A 25,354-nucleotide genomic window follows, 5' to 3' on the forward strand; every position below is an offset into this window, starting at 1 on the left:
GCACCCCGGGTCTTTACCATGGTAATGGCCGAAATGATGATGATTCTTCTTCAAAGAAAAGGCGTCTTAATTATCCCTTACTTGGACGATCTCCTGATAAGGGCAAGGTCCAGAGAACAGTTGGAGGTCGGAGTAGCACTATCTCAAGTAGTTCTACGACAGCACGGGTGGATTCTAAATATTCCAAAATCGCAGCTGTTTCCGACGACACGTCTGCTGTTCCTAGGGATGATTCTGGACACAGTCCAGAAAAAGGTGTTTCTCCCGGAGGAGAAAGCCAGGGAGTTATCCGAGCTAGTCAGAAACCTCCTAAAACCAGGCCAAGTGTCAGTGCATCAATGCACAAGAGTCCTGGGAAAAATGGTGGCTTCTTACGAAGCGATTCCATTCGGCAGATTTCACGCAAGAATTTTTCAGTGGGATCTGCTGGACGAATGGTCCGGATCGCATCTTCAGATGCATCAGCGGATAATCCTGTCTCCAAGGACAAGGGTGTCTCTTCTGTGGTGGCTGCAGAGTGCTCATCTACTAGAGGGCAGCACATTCGGCATTCAGGACTGGGTTCTGGTGACCACGGATGCCAGCCTGAGAGGCTGGGGAGCAGTCACACAGGGAAGAAATTTCCAAGGAGTGTGGTCAAGTCTGGAGACTTCTCTCCACATAAATATACTGGAGCTAAGGGCAATTTACAATGCTCTGAGCCTAGGAAGACCTCTGCTTCAAAGTCAACCGGTGCTGATCCAGTCGGACAACATCACGGCAGTCGCCCACGTAAACAGACAGGGCGGCACAAGAAGCAGGAGGGCAATGGCAGCAAGGATTCTTCGCTGGGCGAAAAATCATGTGATAACACTGTCAGCGGTGTTCATTCCGGGAGTGGACAACTGGGAAGCAGACTTCCTCAGCAGGAACGACCTCCACCCGGGAGAGTGGGGACTTCATCTGGAAGTCTTCCACATAATTGTGAACCGTTGGGAAAGACCAAAGGTGGACATGATGGCGTCCCGTCTGAACAAAAAACTGGACAGGTATTGCGCCAGGTCAAGAGACCCTCAGGCAATAGCTGGGACGCTCTGGTAACACCGTGGGCGTACCAGTCGGTGTATGTGTTCCCTCCTCTGCCTCTCATACCCAAGGTACTGAGAATTATAAGACGGAGAGGAGTAAGAACTATACTCGTGGCTCCGGATTGGCCAAGATGGTACCCGGAACTTCAAGAGATACTAAGAAGGGACTTGCTTCAGCAAGGATCATGTCTGTTCCAAGACTTACCGCGGCTGCGTTTGACGGCATGGCGGTTGAACGCCGGATCCTAAGGGAAAAAGGCATTCCGGAAGAGGTCATCCCTACCCTGGTCAGAGCCAGGAAGGAGGTGACCGCACAACATTATCACCGCATTTGGCGAAAATATGTTGCATGGTGTGAGGCCAGGAAGGCCCCCACGGAGGAATTTCAACTCGGTCGATTCCTGCATTTCCTACAAACAGGAGTGTCTATGGGCCTCAAATTGGGGTCCATTAAGGTTCAAATTTCGGCCCTGTCGATTTTCTTCCAGAAAGAATTGGCTTCAGTTCCTGAAGTCCAGAAGTTTATCAAGGGAGTACTGCATATACAACCCCCTTTTGTGCCTCCAGTGGCACTATGGGATCTCAACGTAGTTCTGGGATTCTTCAAATCACATTGGTTTAAACCGCTCAAATCTGTGGATTTGAAATATCTCACATGGAAAGTGACCATGCTGTTGGCCCTGGCCTCGGCCAGGCGAGTGTCAGAATTGGCGGCTTTGTCTCACAAAAGCCCATATCTGATTGTCCATTCGGACAGGGCAGAGCTGCGGACTCGTCCCCAGTTTCTCCCTAAGGTGGTGTCAGCGTTTCACCTGAACCAGCTTATTGTGGTACCTGCGGCTACTAGGGACTTGGAGTACTCCAAGTTGCTAGATGTTGTCAGGGCCCTGAAAATATAGGTTTCCAGGACGGCTGGAGTCAGGAAAACTGACTTGCTGTTATCCTGTATGCACCCAACAAACTGGGTGCTCTTGCTTCTAAGCAGACGATTGCTAGTTGGATGTGTAGTACAATTCAGCTTGCACATTCTGTGGCAGACCTGCCACAGCCAAAATATGTAAATGCCCATTCCACAAGGAAGGTGGGCTCATCTTGGGCGGCTGCCCGAGGGGTCTCGGCTTTACAACTTTGCCGAGCTGCTACTTGGTCAGGGGCAAACACGTTTGAAAAATTCTACAAATTTGATACCCTGGCTGAGGAGGACCTGGAGTTCTCTCATTCGGTGCTGCAGAGTCATCCGCACTCTCCCGCCCGTTTGGGAGCTTTGGTATAATCCCCATGGTCCTTACGGAGTTCCCAGCATCCACTAGGACGTCAGAGAAAATAAGAATTTACTTACCGATAATTCTATTTCTCGTAGTCCGTAGTGTATGCTGGGCGCCCATCCCAAGTGCGGATTGTCTGCAATACTTGTACATAGTTATTGTTACAAAAATCGGGTTATTATTGTTGTGAGCCATCTTTTCAGAGGCTCCGCTGTTATCATGCTGTTAACTGGGTTCAGATCACAGGTTGTACAGTGTGATTGGTGTGGCTGGTATGAATCTTACCCGGGATTCAAAATCCTTCCTTATTGTGTACGCTCGTCCGGGCACAGTATCCTAACTGAGGCTTGGAGGAGGGTCATAGGGGGAGGAGCCAGTGCACACCACCTGATCCTAAAGCTTTTACTTTTGTGCCCTGTCTCCTGCGGAGCCGCTATTCCCCATGGTCCTGACGGAGTCCCCAGCATCCACTACGGACTACGAGAAATAGAATTATCGGTAAGTAAATTCTTATTTTTTCAAACACGGCCTGTATCATGTCAGGAGCTGATTGGCTGGTACTTAATCTCTGTCCACTTTATCTCTCTCCAAGGCTTAAGGTGTGTACACACGGTGAGATATTGCCTTTCGATTTTTACTACATATTCAAAATCGCAAGGAAACTTTGTGCAAATCGTAAGGTGGTAGCCACCTTGCGATCCCAATGCGCACACCCGCAGGGTCGGTAACGCACGGCTAGATAGACTGTGCAGGCAAGTAAATTTTGACTATCTAGCTAGCACAAAGTATAGTCAAAATTGGCACTTAGTCAAAATCGCACATAGCCAGTATCGCATAGTCCATATCGCATAGTCAACATCTAACATAGCCAAAATCTCACTGTGTGTATGCACCTTTAGTACATAGGCCCCTTAGTTCTAGTCCACATATCATAAATATCATGACTCTCGCATTAACGCTCTGAAGCATCTTCAGTCTGTTTGCAAGTCTGGTTTCTTGTTCTAGGACTCCAGGAAGATGAGTCTGTACAGTCCAGGTGATGAAGATGGCCTTCAGTCTAGTCACCGTGTTCCAGACTTCTGCTGGGATATGTGTCAGCCCATCTGTGACATTGTGCAGCCCGGCCATGCGCAGCAAAGCCTGGATGTGCATTCTAATTCTGGTGAAGCCGCATCAGGTGATATTCCGGACTGTACCATATCTCTGCTCTGCAGGACTCCTGAGGAAGCCTCAGATCCTGGTATTTTATCGTCTAACAATGAATTGGTTACAGGTTTGTAAAAGGCAGATACAGGCTATAAGACATAGGGGTAAATTTACTAAGGTCCCGATTTTGACCGAGATGCCGTTTTTTCATCAAAGTGTCATCTCGGTAATTTACTAAACTCAAATCACGGCAGTGATGAGGGCATTCGTAATATTTGGAAGTCCTAGGAAAAAATCACGAATGAATACACCATCGGTCAAAACGCGGCTGTTTAAGTATGAATCTCGGTCATTTACTAAGAAGTGCAAAGCCCAAAAAAAAAAAAACACTGCCGTGAAAAATTACAACTCGTAAAAAAGTGCTTTAAAAAAACAGACCTGCTTTTTATATCCGTGATTGCATAGGCATGCAGGGATCCATGAGATCCGTGCATGTCTATCAGTGGGAAGGGGTGGGAAAGTTTTTTTTTTCACAAAAAAAAATGCGTGGGGTCCCCCCTCCTAAGCATAACCAGCCTCGGGCTCTTTGAGCCGATCCTGGTTGCCGAAATATGGGGAAAAAATTGACAGGGGTTCCCCCATATTTAAGCAACCAGCATCGGGCTCTGCGCCTGGTCCTGGTTCCAAAAATACGGGGGACAAAAAGAGTAGGGGTCCCCCGTATTTTTAAAACCAGCACCGGGCTCCACTAGCTGGACAGATAATGCCACAGCCGGGGGTCACTTTTATATAGTGCCCTGCGGCCGTGGCATCAAAAATCCAACTAGTCACCCCTGGCCGGGGTACCCTGGGGGAGTGGGGACCCCTTCAATCAAGGGGTCCCCCCCCCCAGCCACCCAAGGGCCAGGGGTGAAGCCCGAGGCTGTCCCCCCCATCCAATGGGCTGCGGATGGGGGGGCTGATAGCCTTTTGTGATAATGAAAAGATATTGCCGAGCCACGAACTGAAAGGGGCCCCATGTTTTCACATGGGACTCCTTTCCCCGAATGCCAGAAACCCACTCTGACTTCTGTCTAAGTGGGTTTCTTCAGCCAATCAGGGAGCGCCACGTTGTAGCACTCTCCTGATCGGCTGTGTGCTCCTGTCCTGACTGACAGGCGGCACACGGCAGTGTTACAATGTAGCGCCTATGCGCTCCATTGTAACCAATGGTGGGAACTTTCTGCTCAGCGGTGACGTCACTTTAGGTCAACCGCAGGGCAGAAAGTTCCCACCATTGGTTACAATGGAGCGCATAGGCGCTACATTGTAACACTGCCGTGTGCCGCCTGTCAGTCAGGACAGGAGCACACAGCCGATCAGTTCGTGGCTCGGGTATCCGTTTTGTTATTTCTCTAACGTCCTAGTGGATGCTGGGACTCCGTCAGGACCATGGGGGATAGCGGGCTCCGCAGGAGACAGGGCACATCTAAATAAAGCTTTTAGGATCACATGGTGCGTACTGGCTCCTCCCCCTATGACCCTCCTCCAAGCCTCAGTTAGGTTTTTGTGCCCGTCCGAGAAGGGTGCAATCTAGGTGGCTCTCCTAAAGAGCTGCTTAGACAAAGTTTTTTTAGGTTTAAATCTCAGTGAATCCTGCTGGCAACAGGATCACTGCATCGAGGGACTTAGGGGAGAGATTTCCAACTCACCTGCGTGCAGGATGGATTGGAGTCTTAGGCTACTGGACACTTAGCTCCAGAGGGAGTCGGAACACAGGTCATCCTGGGGTTCGTCCCGGAGCCGCGCCGCCGACCCCCCTTACAGACGCTGAAGATCGGAGGTCCGGAAAGCAGGCGGCAGAAGACTCATCAGTCTTCATGAAGGTAGCGCACAGCACTGCAGCTGTGCGCCATTGTTGCTACACGTCTCACTGATTCAGTCACGGAGGGTGCAGGGCGCTGCTGGGGGCGCCCTGGGCAGCAATATTAAATACCTTTAATGGCGAAAAATACATCACATATAGCCATTAAGGCTATATGTATGTATTTAACCCAGGCCAGTTTTCTTAAAACCCGGGAGAAAAGCCCGCCGAAAAAGGGGCGGAGCTTATTCTCCTCAGCACTCAGCGCCATTTTCCTGCTCAGCTCCGCTGGTGAGGAAGGCTCCCAGGATTCTCCCCTGCACTGCACTACAGAAACAGGGTAACAAAGAGAAGGGGGGCATAATTTGGCGATATTGATATATTAAAAGCGCCTATATCAAAAACAACACCTTCTAGGGTTGTTTATATACATTTATAGCGCTTTTGGTGTGTGCTGGCAAACTCTCCCTCTGTCTCCCCAAAGGGCTAAGAGGGTCCTGTCTTCGATTAGAGCATTCCCTGTGTGGCTGCTGTGTGTCGGTACGTGTGTGTCGACATGTATGAGGACGATGTTGGTGTGGAGGCAGAGCAATTGCCGGTAATGGTGATGTCACCCCCTAGGGAGTCGACACCGGAATGGATGGCTTTAGTTATGGAATTACGTGATAATGTTAGCACATTACAAAAGTCAGTTGACGAAATGAGACGGCCGGAAAACCAGTTAGTACCGGCTCAGGCGTCTCAGACACCGTCAGGGGCTGTAAAACGTCCCTTACCTCAGTCAGTCGACACGGGTACCGACACAGATGAATCTAGTGTCGACGGTGAAGAAACAAACGTATTTTCCAATAGGGCCACACGTTATATGATCACGGCAATGAAGGAGGCTTTGCAGATCTCTGATACTGCTGGTACCTCAAAAAGGGGTATTATGTGGGGGGTGAAAAAACTACCTGTAGCTTTTCCAGAATCAGAGGAATTGAATGACGTGTGTGATGAAGCGTGGGTTAACCCAGATAGAAAACTGCTAATTTCCAAGAAGTTATTGGCATTATACCCTTTCCCACCAGAGGTTAGGGCGCGCTGGAAAACACCCCCTAGGGTGGATAAGGCGATCACACGTTTATCAAAGCAAGTGGCGTTGCCGTCTCCTGATACGGCCGCCCTCAAGGATCCAGCAGATAGGAGGCTGGAAACTACACTGAAGAGTATATACACACATACTGGTGTTATACTGCGACCGGCAATAGCCTCAGCCTGGATGTGCAGTGCTGGGGTAGTGTGGTTGGATTCCCTGACTGAAAATATTGATACCCTGGATAGGGACAGTATTTTATTGACTCTAGAGCAATTAAAGGATGCGTTTCTTTATATGCGAGATGCTCAGAGGGATATTTGTACTCTAGCATCAAGGGTAAGCGCGATGTCCATATCTGCCAGAAGAAGTTTATGGACGCGACAGTGGTCAGGTGATGCGGATTCCAAAAGGCATATGGAAGTATTGCCATATAAAGGAGAGGAATTATTTGGGGTCGGTCTTTCGGACCTGGTGGCCACGGCAACTGCCGGCAAATCCACTTTTTTACCTCAGACCCCCTCCCAACAGAAAAAGACACCGTCTTTTCAGCCGCAGTCCTTTCGCTCCTATAAAAACAAGCGACCAAAAGGACAGTCTTATCTGCCGCGAAGCAGAGGAAAGGGTAAGAGAGGGCAGCAAGCAGCCCCTGCCCAGGACCAGAAGCCCGCCCCGGTTTCTACAAAGCCATCAGCATGACGCTGGGGCTTTACAAGCGGACTCAGGAGCGGTGGGGGGTCGACTCAAGATTTTCAGCAATCAGTGGGCTCGCTCACAAGTGGACCCGTGGATCCTGCAGATAATATCTCAGGGTTACATGTTGGAGTTCGAAAGGTCTCCCCCTCGCCGGTTCCTAAAGTCTGCTTTACCAACGTCTCCCTCAGAAAGGACGTCGGTATTGGAAGCCATTCACAAGCTGTATTCTCAGCAGGTGATAGTCAAGGTACCCCTCCTACAACAGGGAAAGGGGTATTATTCCACACTATTTGTGGTACCGAAGCCAGACGGTTCGGTAAGACCTATTCTAAACCTGAAATCCTTGAACCTGTACATACAAAAATTCAAGTTCAAGATGGAGTCACTCAGAGCAGTGATAGCGAATCTGGAGGAAGGGGACTTCATGGTGTCCCTGGACATAAAAGATGCTTATCTGCATGTCCCAATTTACCCCTCACACCAAGGGTATCTCAGGTTCGTGATACAAGACTGTCATTATCAGTTTCAAACGCTGCCGTTTGGTTTGTCCACGGCTCCTCGGGTCTTTACCAAGGTAATGACCGAAATGATGGTTCTTCTACGAAGAAAAATAAGAATTTACTTACCGATAATTCTATTTCTCGGAGTCCGTAGTGGATGCTGGGGTTCCTGAAAGGACCATGGGGAATAGCGGCTCCGCAGGAGACAGGGCACAAAAAGTAAAGCTTTAGTATCAGGTGGTGTGCACTGGCTCCTCCCCCTATGACCCTCCTCCAAGCCAGTTAGATACTGTGCCCGGACGAGCGTACATAATAAGGAAGGATTTTGAATCCCGGGTAAGACTCATACCAGCCACACCAATCACACTGTACAACCTGTGATCTGAACCCAGTTAACAGTATGATAACAGCGGAGCCTCTGAAAAGATGGCTCACAACAATAATAACCCGATTTTTGTAACTATGTACAAGTATTGCAGATAATCCGCACTTGGGATGGGCGCCCAGCATCCACTACGGACTCCGAGAAATAGAATTATCGGTAAGTAAATTCTTATTTTCTCTATCGTCCTAGTGGATGCTGGGGTTCCTGAAAGGACCATGGGGATAATACCAAAGCTCCCAAACGGGCGGGAGAGTGCGGATGACTCTGCAGCACCGAATGAGAGAACTCCAGGTCCTCCTTAGCCAGGGTATCAAATTTGTAGGATTTTACAAACGTGTTTGCCCCTGACTAAATAACCGCTCGGCAAAGTTGTAAAAGCCGAGACCCCTCGGGCAGCCGCCCAAGATGAGCCCACCTTCCTTGTGGAATGGGCATTTACATATTTTGGCTGTGGCAGGCCTGCCACAGAATGTGCAAGCTGAATTGTATTACACATCCAACTAGCAATAGTCTGCTTAGAAGCAAAAGCACCCAGTTTGTTGGGTGCATACAGGATAACAGCAAGTCAGTTTTCCTGACTCCAGCCGTCCTGGAACATATTTTCAGGGCCCTGACAACATCTAGCAACTTGGAGTCCTCCAAGTCCCTAGTAGGTGCAAGGCACCACAATAAGCTGGTTCAGGTGAAACACTGACACCACCTTAGGGAGAGAACTGGGGACGAGTCCGCAGCTCTGCCCTGTCCGAATGGACAAACTGATATGGGCTTTTTTGAGAAAAAACCACCAATTTGACACTCGCCTGGTCCAGGCCAGGGCCAAGATCATGGTCACTTTTCATGTGAGATGCTTCAAATCCACAGATTTGACTGGTTTTAAACCAATGTGATTTGAGGAATCCCAGAACTACGTTGAGATCCCACAGTGCCACTGGAGGCACAAAAGGGGGTTGTATATGCAATACTCCCTTGACAAAATTCTGGACTTCAGGAACTGAAGCCAATTCTTTCTGGAAGAAAATCGACAGGGCCGAAATTTGAACCTTAATGGACCCCAATTTGAGGCCCATAGACACTCCTGTTTTCAGGAATTGCAGGAAACGACCGAGTTGAAATTTCTTTGTGGGGCCTTCCTGGCCTCACACCACGCAACATATTTTCGCCACATGTGGTGATAATGTTGTGCGGTCACCTCCTTTCTGGCTTTGACCAGGGTAGGAATGACCTCTTCCGGAATGCCTTTTTCCCTTAGGATCCGGCGTTCCACCGCCATGCCGACAAACGCAGCTGCGGTAAGTCTTGGAACAGACATGGTACTTGCTGAAGCAAGTCCCTTCTTAGCGGCAGAGGCCATAAAACCTCTGTAAGCATCTCTTGAAGTTCCGGGTACCAAGTCCTTCTTGGCCAATCCGGAGCCATGAGTATAGTTCTTACTCCTCTACGTCTTATAATTCTCAGCACCTTAGGTATGAGAAGCAGAGGAGGGAACACATACACCGACTGGTACACCCACGGTGTTACCAGAACGTCCACAGCTATTGCCTGAGGGTCTCTTGACCTTGCGCAATACCTGTCCCGTTTTTTGTTCAGACGGGACGCCATCATGTCCACCTTTGGTATTTCCCAACGGTTTACAATCATGTGGAAAAAACTTCCCGATGAAGTTTCCACTCTCCCGGGTGGAGGTCGTGCCTGCTGAGGAAGTCTGCTTCCCAGTTTCCATTCCCGGGATGAAACACTGCTGACAGTGCTATCACATGATTTTCCGCCCAGCGAAAAGTCCTTGCAGTTTTTGCCATTGCCCTCCTGCTTCTTGTGTCGCCCTGTCAGTTTACGTGGGCGACTGCCGTGATGTTTTTCCCACTGGATCAATACCGGCTGACCTTTAAGCAGAGGTCTTGCTAAGCTTAGAGTATTATAATTTTACCCTTAGCTCCAGTATATTTATGTGGAGAAAAGTCTCCAGACTTGATCACACTCCCTGGAAATTTTTTCCTTGTGTGACTGCTCCCCAGCCTCTCGGGCTGGGCTCCGTGGTCACCAGCATCCAATCCTGAATGCCAAATCTGCGGCCCTCTAGAAGATGGGCACTCTATAACCACCACAGGAGAGACACCCTTGTCCTTGGATATAGGGTTATCCGCTGATGCATCTGAAGATGCGATCCGGACCATTTTTTCCAGCAGATCCCACTGAAAAGTTCTTGCGTGAAATCTGCCGAATGGAATTGCTTCGTAGGAAGCCACCATTTTTACCAGGACCCTTGTGCAATGATGCACTGTTTTTAGGAGGTTCCTGACTAGCTCGGATAACTCCCTGGCTTTCTCTTCCGGGAGAAACACCTTTTTCTGGACTGTGTCCAGAATCATCCCTAGGCACAGCAGACGTGTCGTCGGGATCAGCTGCGATTTTGGAATATTTAGAATCCACCCGTGCTGTTGTAGCAGTATCCGAGATAGTGCTACTCCGACCTCCAACTGTTCCCTGGACTATGCCCTTATCAGGAGATCGTCCAAGTAAGGGATAATTAAGACGCCTTTTCTTCGAAGAAGAATCATCCTTTCGGCCATTACCTTGGTAAAGACCCGGGGTGCCGTGGACAATCCAAACGGCAGCGTCTAAAACTGATAGTGACAGTTCTGCACCACGAACCTGAGGTACCCTTAGTGAGAAGGGCAAATTTGGGACATAGAGGTAAGCATCCCTGATGTCCCCGGACACTATATAGTCCCCTTCTTCCTGGTTCGTTATCACTGCTCTGAGTGACTCCATCTTGATTTGAACCTTTGTAAGTGTTCAAAATTTTTTTTAGAATAAGTCTCACCTAGCCTTCTGGCTTCAGTACCACAATATAGTGTGGAATAATACCCCTTTTCCTTGTAGTAGGAGGGGTAATTTAATTATCACCTGCTGGGAATACAGCTTGTGAATTTTTTCCCATACTGCCTCCTTGTCGGAGGGAGACCTTGGTAAAGCAGACTTCAGGAGCCTGCGAAGAGGAAACGTCTCTACATTCCAATCTGTACCCCTGGGATACTACTTGTAGGATCCAGGGGTCCTGTACGGTCTCAGCGCCATGCTGAGAACTTGTCAGAAGCGGTGGAGCGCTTCTGTTCCTGGGAATGGGCTGCCTGCTGCAGTCTTCTTCCCTTTCCTCTATCCCTGGGCAGATATGATCTTATAGGGACGAAAAGACTGAGGTTGAAAAGACGGTGTCTTTTTCTGCAGAGATGTGACTTAGGGTAAAAACGGTGGATTTTCCAGCAGTTGCCGTGGCCACCAGGTCCGATGGACCGACCCCAAAAAACTCCTCTTCCTTTATACGGCAATACACCTTTTTGCCGTTTGGAATCTGCATCACCTGACCACTGTCGTGTCCATAACATCTTCTGGCAGATATGGACATCGCATTTACTCTTGATGCCAGAGTGCAAATATCCCTCTGTGCATCTCGCATATATAGAAATGCATCCTTTAAATGCTCTATAGTCAATAAAATACTGTCCCTGTCAAGGGTATCAATATTTTTAGTCAGGGAATCCGACCAAGCCACCCCAGCTCTGCACATCCAGGCTGAGGCGATCGCTGGTCGCAGTATAACACCAGTATGTGTGTATATACTTTTTATGATATTTTCCAGCCTCCTGTCAGCTGGTCCTTGAGGACGGCCCTATCTATAGACGGTACCGCCACTTGTTTTGATAAGCGTGTGAGCGCCTTATCCACCCTAAGGGGTGTTTCCCAACGCGCCCTAACTTCTGGCGGGAAAGGGTATACCGCCCATAATTTTCTATCGGGGGGAACCCACGCATCATCACACACTTTATTTAATTTATCTGATTCAGGAAAAACTACTGTAGTTTTTTCACATCCCACATAATACCCTCTTTTGTGGTACTTGTAGTATCAGAAATATGTAACACCTCCTTCATTGCCTTTAACGTGTGGCCCTAATAAGGAATACGTTTGTTTATTCACCGTCGACACTGGATTCAGTGTCCCTGTCTGTGTCTGTGTCGACCGACTAAAGTAAACGGGCGTTTTAAAACCCCTGACGGTGTTTTTGAGACGTCTGGACCGGTACTAATTGTTTGTCGGCCGTCTCATGTCGTCAACCGACCTTGCAGCGTGTTGACATTATCACGTAATTCCCTAAATAAGCCATCCATTCCGGTGTCGACTCCCTAGAGAGTGACATCACCATTACAGGCAATTGCTCCGCCTCCTCACCAACATCGTCCTCATACATGTCGACACACACGTACCGACACACAGCACACACACAGGGAATGCTCTGATAGAGGACAGGACCCACTAGCCCTTTGGAGAGACAGAGGGAGAGTTTGCCAGCACACACCAAAAACGCTATAATTATATAGGGACAACCTTATATAAGTGTTTTCCCTTATAGCATCTGTTTTATATATTTCTAACGCCAAATTAGTGCCCCCCCTCTCTGTTTTAACCCTGTTTCTGTAGTGCAGTGCAGGGGAGAGCCTGGGAGCCTTCCCTCCAGCCTTTCTGTGAGGGAAAATGGCGCTGTGTGCTGAGGAGATAGGCCCCGCCCCTTTTTCGGCGGCCTCGTCTCCCGCTTTTAACGGATTCTGGCAGGGGTTAAATATCTCCATATAGCCTCCGGAGGCTATATGTGAGGTATTTTTAGCCAAAATAGGTTTTCATTTGCCTCCCAGGGCGCCCCCCTCCCAGCGCCCTGCACCCTCAGTGACTGCCGTGTGAAGTGTGCTGAGAGGAAAATGGCGCACAGCTGCAGTGCTGTGCGCTACCTTTAGAAGACTGAGGAGTCTTCTGCCGCCGATTCTGGACCTCTTCTTACTTCAGCATCTGCAAGGGGGCCGGCGGCAAGGCTCCGGTGACCATCCAGGCTGTACCTGTGATCGTCCCTCTGGAGCTGATGTCCAGTAGCCAAGAAGCCAATCCATCCTGCACGCAGGTGAGTTCACTTCTTCTCCCCTAAGTCCCTCGTTGCAGTGATCCTGTTGCCAGCAGGACTCACTGTAAAATAAAAAACCTAAGCTAAACTTTTCTAAGCAGCTCTTTAGGAGAGCCACCTAGATTGCACCCTTCTCGGCCGGGCACAAAAATCTAACAGGCTTGGAGGAGGGTCATAGGGGGAGGAGCCAGTGCACACCACCTGATACTAAAGCTTTACTTTTTGTGCCCTGTCTCCTGCGGAGCCGCTATTCCCCATGGTCCTTTCAGGAACCCCAGCATCCACTAGGACGATAGAGAAAGGCGTATTAATTATCCCTTACTTGGACGATCTCCTGATAAGGGCAAAGTCCAGAGAACAGCTGGAAGTCGGTGTAGCACTAACCCAGGTAGTGCTTCAGCAACACGGGTGGATTCTGAATCTTCCAAAATCTCAATTGACCCCGACAACACGTCTGCTGTTCCTGGGAATGATTCTGGACACGGTTCAGAAAAAGGTGTTTCTCCCGGAGGAGAAAGCAAGGGAGTTATCCGAACTTGTCAGGAACCTCCTAAAACCAGGAACTGTGTCAGTACATCAATGCACAAGAGTCCTGGGAAAGATGGTGGCTTCTTACGAAGCAATTCCATTTGGCAGATTCCATGCACGAACATTTCAGTGGGATCTGCTGGACAAATGGTCCGGATCGCATCTGCACATGCATCAGCGGATAACACTGTCACTAAGAACAAGGTTGTCTCTCCTGTGGTGGTTGCAGAGTGCCCATCTGTTAGAGGGCCGCAGATTCGGCATACAGGACTGGGTCCTGGTGACTACGGATGCCAGCCTACGAGGCTGGGGAGCAGTCACACAGGGAAGGAACTTCCAGGGCGTGTGGTCAAACCTGGAGACGTCCCTTCACATAAATATACTGGAGCTAAGAGCGATCTACAATGCTCTAAGCCTGGCAAAACCGCTGCTTCAGGGTCAGCCGGTGTTGATCCAGTCGGACAACATCACGGCAGTCGCCCACGTAAACCGACAAGGCGGCACGAGAAGCAGAAGAGCAATGACAGAAGCGGCAAGGATTCTGCGCTGGGCGGAAAATCATGTCATAGCACTGTCAGCAGTGTTCATCCCGGGAGTGGACAACTGGGAAGCAGATTTCCTCAGCAGACACGACCTTCACCCGGGAGAGTGGGGACTCCATCCAGAAGTCTTCCACATGATTGTGAACCGTTGGGAAAAACCAAAGGTGGACATGATGGCGTCTCGCCTCAACAAAAAATTGGACAGATATTGCGCCAGGTCAAGAGACCCTCAGGCAATAGCTGTGGACGCTCTGGTAACACCGTGGGTGTACCAGTCAGTGTATGTGTTCCCTCCTCTGCCTCTCATACCAAAGGTACTGAGAATTATACGGAAAAGGGGAGTAAGAACAATACTAGTGGCTCCGGACTGGCCAAGAAGAACTTGGTATCCGGAACTTCAAGAGATGCTCACGGAGGATCCGTGGCCTCTACCTCTAAGAAGGGATCTGCTTCAGCAGGGACCTTGTATGTTCCAAGACTTACCGCGTCTGCGTTTGACGGCATGGCGGTTGAACGCCGGATTCTAAAAGAAAAGGGCATTCCAGAGGAAGTTATTCCTACCTTGATGAAGGCTAGGAAGGAAGTGACTGTACAACATTATCACCGCATTTGGCGAAAATATGTTGCGTGGTGTGAGGCCAAAAAGGCCCCAACGGAAGAATTTCAATTGGGTCGATTCTTACATTTCCTGCAAGCAGGATTGTCTATGGGCCTAAAATTAGGGTCCATTAAAGTTCAAATTTCGGCCTTATCAATCTTCTTCCAGAAGGAATTGGCGTCAGTTCCTGAAGTACAAACTTTTGTCAAAGGTGTACTACATATACAACCCCCAATGGTGCCTCCAGTGGCACCGTGGGATTTGAACGTAGTTTTGAATTTTCTCAAATCTCATTGGTTTGAGCCTCTAAAATCGGTAGATTTAAAATACCTTACATGGAAGGTAACCATGTTATTGGCCCTGGCTTCAGCCAGGAGAGTTTCAGAGTTGGCGGCTTTATCGTACAAAAGCCCATATCTGATTTTCCATTCGGACAGGGCAGAACTGCGGACACGTCCTCATTTTCTCCCTAAGGTGGTTTCGGCTTTTCACTTGAACCAGCCTATTGTGGTGCCTGCGGCTACTAGCGACTTGGAGGACTCCAAGTTACTGGACGTTGTCAGAGCATTAAAAATATATATTTCAAGGACAGCTGAAGTCAGAAAATCTGACTCGTTGTTTATATTGTATGCACCCAACAAGATGGGTGCTCCTGCGTCTAAACAGACGATTGCACGTTGGATCTGTAGCACAATCCAATTTGCACATTCTGTGGCAGGCCTGCCACAGCCTAAATCTGTAAAGGCCCACTCCACAAGGAAAGTGGGCTCATCTTGGGCGGCTGCCCGAGGGGTCTCGGCATTACAACTTTGCCGAGCAGCTACGTGGTCAGGGGAGAACACGTTTGTAAAATTTTACAAATTTGATACTCTGGCTAAGGAGGACCTGGAGTTCTCTCATTCGGTGCTGCAGAGTCATCCGCACTCTCCCGCCCGTTTGGGAGCTTTGGTATAATCCCCATGGTCCTGACGGAGTCCCAGCATCCACTAGGACGTTAGAGAAAATAAGAATTTACTTACCGATAATTCTATTTCTCATAGTCCGTAGTGGATGCTGGGCGTCCATCCCAAGTGCGGATTGTCTGCAATGTTTGTACATAGTTATTGTTACAAAAATCGGGTTATTACTATTGTTGTGAGCCATCTTTTCAGAGGCTACTTCATTTGTTGTTATCATACTGTTAACTGGGTTCAGATCACAAGTTGTACGGTGTGATTGGTGTGGCTGGTATGAGTCTTACCCGGGATTCAAGATCCTTCCTTATTGTGTACGCTCGTCCGGGCACAGTACCTAACTGAGGCTTGGAGGAGGGTCATAGGGGGAGGAGCCAGTACGCACCATGTGATCCTAAAAGCTTTATTTAGATGTGCCCTGTCTCCTGCGGAGCCCGCTATCCCCCATGGTCCTGACGGAGTCCCAGCATCCACTACGGACTATGAGAAATAGAATTATCGGTAAGTAAATTCTTATTTTTATTCAAGTACGTGGATTACACATGGATGCGACGAGGAGCCTGGGACCCTGGATCTGGTGAGTGTAATTTATTCAACAGGTACCCCTTGGATTCTACTGGAGAAGAGGACCGACCTGCGTGTGAACATAAGGTAAGTATGTATGTATGTTTGTGTGCATGTATGTAATAAATCTTTACTTTCACAGTGTGTGTGTCTTGTCTTTTTTTGGGTATTTTTTTAGTAATAGTACTACAGGTACCAGTGGGCCCGTTTTTCCGCCGCATGCTGGTACTTGTGGTTCTCCAAGTACCAGCATGCGGGGGAGGCTTGCTGTGCCTTGTAGTACTGCTACTAAAAACAATATCTTTTCATTATCACAAAAGGCTATCAGCCCCCCCATCCGCAGCCCATTGGATGGGGGGGACAGCCTCGGGCTTCACCCCTGGCCCTTGGGTGGCTGGGGGGGACGACCCCTTGATTGAAGGGGTCCCCACTCCCCCCAGGGTACCCCGGCCAGGGGTGACTAGTTGGATTTTTGATGCCACGGCCGCAGGGCACTATATAAAAGTGACCCCCGGCTGTGGCATTATCTGTCCAGCTAGTGGAGCCCGGTGCTGGTTTTAAAAATACGGGGGACCCCTACTCTTTTTGTCCCCCGTATTTTTGGAACCAGGACCAGGCGCAGAGCCCGATGCTGGTTGCTTAAATATGGGGGAACCCCTGTCATTTTTCCCCCCATATTTCTGCAACCAGGATCGGCTCAAAGAGCCCGAGGCTGGTTATGCTTAGGAGGGGGGACCCCACGCAAATTTTTTTTTTATTTTACACTGTTTAATTTAAAAAAAAAAAAATGAACCCCAGCACGGATCACACAGATCCGGCCGAGATTCATTTTTAAAAAGTCGGCAGTGTTTTGCTAATCACTGCCGTTAAAAAAAAAAAAAAAACACGAATGACATCGACATCGGAACAAAAGAAAAACCCGAATACGACAGCTTAGTAAATTAGTCGTAATAAATTCAAAAAGTTGCAGTTTTACACTTTCGATGTCATTCGTGATTGAACTTTGACCTGAAAAGGGAAAATACGAATGTTGGTAAATTTACCCCATAGTGGGAAGTCTACTATAGTAAGGATTTGTCGCAGTTTTTTAGGCAATTTAAACCCTATCAGATTTATTAAAGACTGATAAAACACCACTGTTATCAAGTTGCCATGATATCACTGTCCAAATTTTGTTTGTATGGCATAGATCATTCACTGACCTATAATCGTTCAGATTGGCCGATAAAATTACTTCTGAACGATTCTAATAATTCAGTGTATGGACGTGACTGATAATCATCTGCAGTCAGAAAATGGCTGAAAAAACGTTTGATTTGGTTATCAAACCTCTCAGATCCTCCCAGCCTTTGTTCAGCTGATGCTAGGTTGTGAATGGAGAGCACCTCCATATATCTTGCAGTGTTTGAAGGCGCTCCAATTATCAAGTAGCCACTCCTCCCCTCATCTGTGTCGGATGCAATCTATGGCCAGCTTCAGAATACAAATCGTGCAATTTATCAAGCTGCCACCATGAACCTGGGCCCATGAGCATGCTGGTACAAGTGTGCGCTGTAAATACTGCCCGAATACTTAAAAATGATATTCAGTGAACAGTTTGATTTTTAACGGAGATAATTATTTGATAGAAGAGATACTTAGGGAGGAATTCAATCAGACCCAGTAATTTACTGGGTGTGAAAAAAAGTGGTCGCCTCGTTCTTTAGCATTCGGGGCTATTCAATTACAAAGTTTTTTTCTCACCCAATAAATTGGGTGTTAACACATAGAATCTGGGATAAGTTTCCAGACCTACATGTTAACGGGTGCGTGGCACCCGATAACAGGCTATTTTTAATTGAATAGCCCTGGGGGATCAATTAGCCAGTGGTAAATTACCGCAGTTTATTGAATCCCCCCCTAAGTATTTCTTCTATCATAAATAATTTTCTCTTACGTCCTAGAGGATGCTGGGGACTCCGTAAGGACCATGGGGTATAGACGGCTCCGCAGGAGACATGGGCACTATAAGACTTTAGAATAGGTGTGCACTGGCTCCTCCCTCTATGCCCCACCTCCTGACCTCAGTTAGATCCTGTGCCCATAGGAGACTGGATGCACTGCAGGGGAGCTCTACTGAGTTTCTCTGAAAAGAATTTTGTTAGGTTTTTTGTTTTCAGGGAGCTCTGCTGGCAACAGGCTCCCTGCATCGTGGGACTGAGGGGAGAGAAGCAGACCTACTTTACTGATAGGCTCTGCTTCTTAGGCTACTGGACACCATTAGTTCCAGAGGGTCGGAACACAGGTGTCGTCCTTGCTGTTCGTCCCAGAGCCGCGCCGCCGTCCTCCTCACAGAGCCGGAAGATAGAAGCCGGGTGAGTATATGAAGAAAGAAGACTTCAAAGGCGGCAGAAGACTTCAGATCTTCACAGAGGTACCGCGCAGCGGTCGCGCTGCGCGCCATTGCTCCCACACACACACAAGGCACAGCATGGGTGCAGGGCGCAGGGGGGGCGCCCTGGGCAGCAATAATCACCTCAAATGAAACTGCCAGCGTTCTTAGATACTGCGGAGGCAGTATATTATAAAAACCCCGCCAGTATAAATAAATGAGCGGGACCGAAGCCCGCCGACGAAGGGGCGGGGCTTGATCCTCCAGCACTAACCAGCGCCGTTTTCTCCACAGCATGCTGCAGAGAAGCTGCTCCCGGACTCTCCCCTGCTGATCACAGTAACGGGGCAAAAACGAGGGGGGGGGCACATTATTTGATGCAAAATTGTATATTTATAAAGCGCTATTTAGGCTGGGACTTTTGGTTTCAGTATATTGTGGCGCTGGGTGTGTGCTGGCATACTCTCTCTCTGTCTCTCCAAAGGGCCTTATTGTGGGTCAGTCCCCATATTTCAGTTATCCCAGTGTGTGTGTGTGGGGGTGTCAGTACGTGTGTGTCGACATGTCTGAAGCGGAAGGCTCGTCTAGGGAGGAAGCAGAGCAGATGGTGGTGTCTCCGTCGGCACAGCCGACACCTGATTGGGTGAACATGTGGAATGTTTTGAATGCTAATGTGGCTTTATTACATAAAAGATTGGACAAAGGAGTCCAAAGACAATGCTGGGAATCAACCCATGGCTTTTACTGTGTCACAGGACCCCTCAGGGTCCCATAAATGTCCCTTTACCCAGATAGCAGACACTGATACCGACACGGATTCCGACTCCAGTGTCGACTGTGATGAGGCGGGGTGGCACCCAAGAGTCGCCAAAAGTATTCAATATATGATTATTGCAATAAAAGATGTTTTGCATATCACAGAGGACCCCTCTGTCCCTGACACGAGGGTCTGCATGTGTAAAGAAAAGAAACCCGAGGTAACTTTTCCCCCATCTCATGAGCTGAACGCTTTATTTGAATAAGCTTGGGAGACTCCTGACACGAGACTACAGGTTTCCAAGAGAATTATTATGGTGTATCCTTTCCCCTCAACGGACAGGTTACGGTGGGAATCCTCGCCCACAGTGGACAAGGCCTTAACGCGCTTGTCCAAAAAGGTAGCACTACCGTCCCCGGATAGCAGCTTGGGCTGATAGCTTGTCATCTGACATTGACACCCTAGACAAAGATAGTATTGTGTTGACCTTAGGTCACATCAAGGACGCAGCGTTATATATGAGAGAGGCTGCGAGAGATATTGGGCTTTTGGGTTCAAGAGCTAATGCCATGGCAGTTTCTGCTAGAAGGTCCCTGTGGACCCTTCAATGGACAGGGGATGCAGACTCAAAGAGGCATATGGAGGCTTTACCTTACAAAGGTGAACTTTTATTTGGGGATGGCATCGCGGGCCTGGTTTCCACAGCTACCGCGGGTAAGTCTTCCTTTTTGCCTTACGTTCCCCCACAGCAAAAGAAAACCCCTTATTACCAGATGCAGTCCTTTCGGATGCATAAGTTCAGAAGGGGGCGTTGCTCTTCTTTCCTCGCCAGAGGAAGAGGTAGAGGGAAAAGAACACCGGCTACGGCTAGATCACAGGAACAAAAATCCTCCCCGGCCTCTACCAAATCCACCGCATGTCGCTGGGGCTCCGCTACGGGAGTCTGCACTGGTAGGGGCACGTCTTCGACTCTTCAGCCAAGTCTGGGTTCAGTCGGATTTGGATCCTTGGGTGGTCGAATTTGTATCCCAAGGCTACAAACTGGAGTTCGAAGATGTGCCTCTACACCGATTTTTCAAATCGGCCTTGCCAACTTCTTCCCCAGAGAGGGAAATAGTTTCGGTTGCCATACTAAAGCTGTGTCAACAGCAAGGGATTGTCAAGGTTCCCCTAGTGCAACAGGGGAAAGGGTTTTATTCAACCCTATTGGTGGTCCTGAAGCCGGATGGCTCGGTCAGACCAATTCTGAATCTAAAATCCCTAAACCTATATTTGAGGAGGTTCAAATTTAAGATGGATTCTCTCAGGGCGGTGATTTCCAGCCTGGAAGGGAAGGGTTTTATGGTGTCACTAGACATAAAGGATGCATACCTTCATGTTCCCATATATCCTCCTCATCAGGCGTACCTGAAATTCGCTGTACAGGATTGTCATTACCAGTTTCAGATGTTACCGTTTGGGCTTTCCACGGCCCCGAGGATTTTCACCAAGGTAATGGCGGAAATGATGGTGCTCCTGCGCAAGCAAGGCGTCACAATTATCCCATACTTGGACGATCTCCTGATAAAAGCGAGTTCAAGGGAACAGTTCTTAAAAAGCGTGTCCCCCTGAGAGTACTACAACAGCACGGCTGGATTCTAAATCTACCAAAGTCGCAGTTGGTTCCGACAACTCGACTGTCATTTTTGGCCATGATTCTGGACACGGAAGAACAAGGGGTTTTTCTCCCGATGGAATAAGCCCAGGAACTCCAGAACAGGGTCAAGGACCTGTTTAAGCCAAAAAGAGTGTCAGTTCATCACTGCACTCGAGTATTGGGAAAGATGGTGGCGGCCTACGAGGCCATTCCGTTCAGCAGGTTCCATGCAAGGACTTTTCAGTGGGACCTTCTGGACAAGTGGTCAGGGTCCCATCTGCATATGCTTCGGAAGATAACCTTGTCCCCCAGGGCCAGGGTCTCTCCTGTGGTGTCTCCAGAGTACTCGCCTTCTAGAGGGTCGCAGGTTCGGCATTCAAGATTGGGTTCTTGTGACCACGGACGCGAGCCTGGGGAGCAGTCACACAAGGAAAAAAATAAAAATATTTTTTTTTCCAGGGAATATGGTCAAGCCAGGAGGCTTGTCTACACATCAATGTGCTGAAATTAAGGGCCATATACAACGGCCTGCGACAGGCGGAGAATCTTCTTCGCAATCTACCTGTTCTGATACAGTCAGACAACAACACAGCTGTGGCGCATGTACACCGCCAGGGTGGGACAAGAAGCAGAGCAGCAATGGCAGCAGCCACCAGGATTCCTCGCTGGGCGGGAAATCATGTAAGCGCTCTGTCAGCGGTCTTCAGTCCGGGAGTAGACAACTGGGAAGCAGACTTCCTCAGCAGACACGATCTCCATCCGGGAGAATGGGAACTTCATCAACAAGTCTTTGCAGAGGTGACAAGTCGTTGGGGACTTCCTCAAATAGGCATGATGGCGTCACGCCTCAGCATAAAGCTTCGGACGTATTGGTCCAGGTCAAGGGACCCTCAGGCAGTGGCAGTGGACGCCTTGGTGACACTGTGGGTGTTTCAGTCGGTCTATGTGTTCCCTCCACTTCCTCTCATCTCAAAGATATTGAGAAGCATAAGACGTACAAGAGTGCAGACAATACTCATTGTTCCAGATTGGCCTCGAAGGGCCTGGTATTCAGATCTTCAGGAAATGCCCTCAGAATATCCGTGGCCTCTTCCTCTCAGGGAGGACCTGTTACTACAGGAGCCCTTTGTGTTCCAAGACTTACCGCGGTTACGTTTGACGGCATGGCGGTTGAACACCACATCCTAGCTAGGAAAGGTATTCTGGGTGAAGTCATCCCTACTCTAATTAAAGCTAGGAAGGAGGTAACGGCGAAACACTATCACTGTATCTGGAGAAAATAGGTGTCTTGGTGTGAAGCCAAGAATGCTCCTACGGAAGATTTTCATCTGGGTCGTTTTCTCCATTTTCTGCAGTCAGGTGTGGATATGGGCCTAAAGTTAGGCTCCATTAAGGTGCAGATTACAGCCTTATCTTTATTCTTTCAGAAGGAATTGGCTTCTCTCCCAGAAGTCTAGACTTTTGTAAAGGGAGTGTTGCACAGCCAACCTCCTTTTGTGCCTCCGGTGGCACCGTGGGACCTTAACGTGGTGTTACAGTTCCTTAGATCACACTGGTTTGAACCTCTTCAAACGTTTGAATTGAAGTTCTCTCTTGGAAAGTGGTCGTGTTATTGGCCTTGGCATCTGCAAGGCGGGTGTCCAAATTGGCGGCTTTGTCTCACAAGAGCCCCTATCTGATTTTCCATGCGGATCGTGCAGAGTTGAGGACTCGTTCTCATTTTATGCCTAAGGTGGTTTTGTCATTTCATATGAACCAACCTATTGTGGTGCCTGTGGCTACGGGTGCTTTGGAGGATTCCAAGTCCCTTGATGTAGTCAGGGCCTTAAAGATTTATGTGGCCAGAATGGCTTGGGTTAGGAAAACAGAAGCACTGTTTGTCCGGTATGCGGCCAACAAGGTTGGCGCTCCTGCGTATAAGCAGACTTTTGCTCGCTGGATCTGTAACACGATTCAGCAGGCTCATTTTACGGCTGGACTGCCGGTTCCAAATTCAGTTAAGGCCCATTCCACTAGGAAGGTGGGCGCTTCTTGGGCGGCTGCCCGAGACGTCTCGGCATTACAGCTTTGCCGAGCAGCTACTTGGTCGGGTTCAAACACTTTTGCAAAGTTTTACCAGTTTGATACCCTGTCTAAGGAAGACCTCTTGTTTGGTCAATCGGTGCTGCAGAGTCATCCGCACTCTCCCGCCCGGTCTGGAGCTTTGGTATAATCCCCATGGTCCTTACGGAGTCTACAGCATCCTCTAGTACGTAAGTGAAAATAAGATTTTAAACCTACCGGTAAATCTTTTTCTCCTAGTCCGTAGAGGATGCGGGGCGCCCGTCCCAGTGCGGAAAAATTCTGCAAGGCTTGTATATAGTTATTGCATACATAAGGGTTATGTTACAGTTGTGTTCAGTCTCTGGCTGATACTGTTTTGTTCATGCTGTTGACTGGTTTATATTATACCATGTTGTACGGTATGTATGGTGTGGGCTGGTATGTATCTCGCCCTTAGATTAACAAAAATCCTTTCCTCGTACTGTCCATCTCCTCTGGGCACAGTCCTAACTGAGGTCTGGAGGAGGGGCATAGAGGGAGGAGCCAGTGCACACCCATTCTAAAGTCTTACAGTGCCCATGTCTCCTGTGGAGCCGTCTATACCCCATGGTCCTTACGGAGTCCCCAACATCCTCTACGGATTAGGAGAAAAAGATTTACCGGCAGGTTTAAAATCTTATTATCTCAGTTATAAATCACATTTTTCACTGAATATAATTTGTAAATAATATTGCCTTTCAGAATCAGCATACATTAATCCCCTCCTCCCCCCCAACATAATGCTGAAATAAGTTTGCCCTATGATTTAATTATTATATTTTTTTGCTTCCTTAATTAATAATGACTGCTACCATAATTAGTAGTGTGTTGTGCCTCCTCTTGTGTTCTGGGTGGCCATATTGCCTAAGCAGCTTGCATTTTCAGCTATCTTGCCTCTCACAGATGCCTCCATTTTCCATGGAGTTGGCGAATTGTGTCTGTTCATTCTTACCATAAAAATAAAATAAAAAAATTGGGATTGGAATGTCTAATGTGGTACTTTGCCCTCGGTAAATCTGCTCATTTGAATACTAATAAAAAAAAAAATCAATCAGAAAATTGTGTTTACTAAACCGCACTTTAGTATCTCACCCCACACAGACTAAATGGAGGTAAGGGACTTGTAGTGTCCTTGCTACCACAGGGCAGTGCATACTGAAGGCAAACGGGGACAACTGTATGAGAGACATGCAGTTTGCCAATCCCACCACAGGGGGAAAAAAGACAGAAAGTAGGTATTGGACATGGAGATTGTCCATCCTACCGCAGGGTGATACAAACCAGGAGGAATCGGTGGGACATGGTGCCTGATTGAGATGTGGACGGAGGTGCGCCACATAGCACAAAGTAATGATGTTTGGTACTCTGAGCATGTGCAAGAACCGCAGTATCAGTGACTGACAGTATGCATCTGTCACCGTGATTGACAGTATGCATCTGTCACCGTGATTCACAGTATGCATCAGTCACCGTGATTCACAGTATGCATCCGTCACCGTGATTCACAGTATGCATCCGTCACCGTGATTCACAGTATGCATCCGTCACCGTGATTGACAGTATGCATCCGTCACCGTGATTGACAGTATGCATCCGTCACCGTGATTGACAGTATGCACCCGTCACCGTGATTCACAGTATGCATCCGTCACCGTGATTCACAGTATGCACCCGTCACCGTGATTGACAGTATGCACCCGTCACCGTGATTCACAGTATGCATCCGTCACCGTGATTCACAGTATGCATCCGTCACCGTGATTCACAGTATGCATCCGTCACCGTGATTCACAGTATGCATCCGTCACCGTGATTCACAGTATGCATCCGTCACCGTGATTCACAGTATGCATCCGTCACCGTGATTCACAGTATGCATCCGTCACCGTGATTCACAGTATGCATCCGTCACCGTGATTCACAGTATGCATCCGTCACCGTGATTCACAGTATGCATCCGTCACCGTGATTGACAGTATGCATCCGTCACCGTGATTGACAGTATGCATCCGTCACCGTGATTCACAGTATGCATCCGTCACCGTGATTCACAGTATGCATCCGTCACCGTGATTGACAGTATGCATCCGTCACCGTGATTCACAGTATGCATCCGTCACCGTGATTGACAGTATGCATCCGTCACCGCTGTTTTCATGTTGAGTCCAGGATCTTCGTCAGAATACAGAGATTTCCTGGCCTCGTTGTTGGATCTGCAGCGACCGACTTGCACAACACCATGGGTCATGCAGCCCCCCGATGGTGTCACAGGTGATCCGATGCCGCATTCTAGGAGTGATCACTAGTGCAGGCATCAGACACTTCCTGTGCCATTACCATATCTGTGCATCGCTGCTGTGTCCATGTGAGCAGCAGTTATAGCACCTCCAGCCACAGC

General features: G+C 48.6%; 1 protein-coding gene across 4 annotated transcripts in view; it reads left to right on the forward strand.

Annotated features, from left to right (window-relative positions):
* ZNF541 (zinc finger protein 541) overlaps nt 1-25,354 on the forward strand; it is a 401,808-nt gene that overhangs the window by 26,847 nt on the left and 349,607 nt on the right. For 3 of the 4 annotated variants that reach the window (XM_063937867.1, XM_063937868.1, XM_063937869.1), the window contains exon 2: nt 3,338-3,605. In XM_063937867.1, coding sequence (XP_063793937.1) covers nt 3,350-3,605 — 256 coding nt within the window. In that variant the 5' untranslated portion in view covers nt 3,338-3,349. The remainder of the gene's footprint in view (nt 1-3,337; nt 3,606-25,354) is intronic. The other variant, XM_063937870.1, reaches the window with a different exon arrangement.

This window comes from Pseudophryne corroboree, chromosome 8, assembly GCF_028390025.1.
Source record: "Pseudophryne corroboree isolate aPseCor3 chromosome 8, aPseCor3.hap2, whole genome shotgun sequence".
NCBI classification, from domain to species: domain Eukaryota; kingdom Metazoa; phylum Chordata; class Amphibia; order Anura; family Myobatrachidae; genus Pseudophryne; species Pseudophryne corroboree.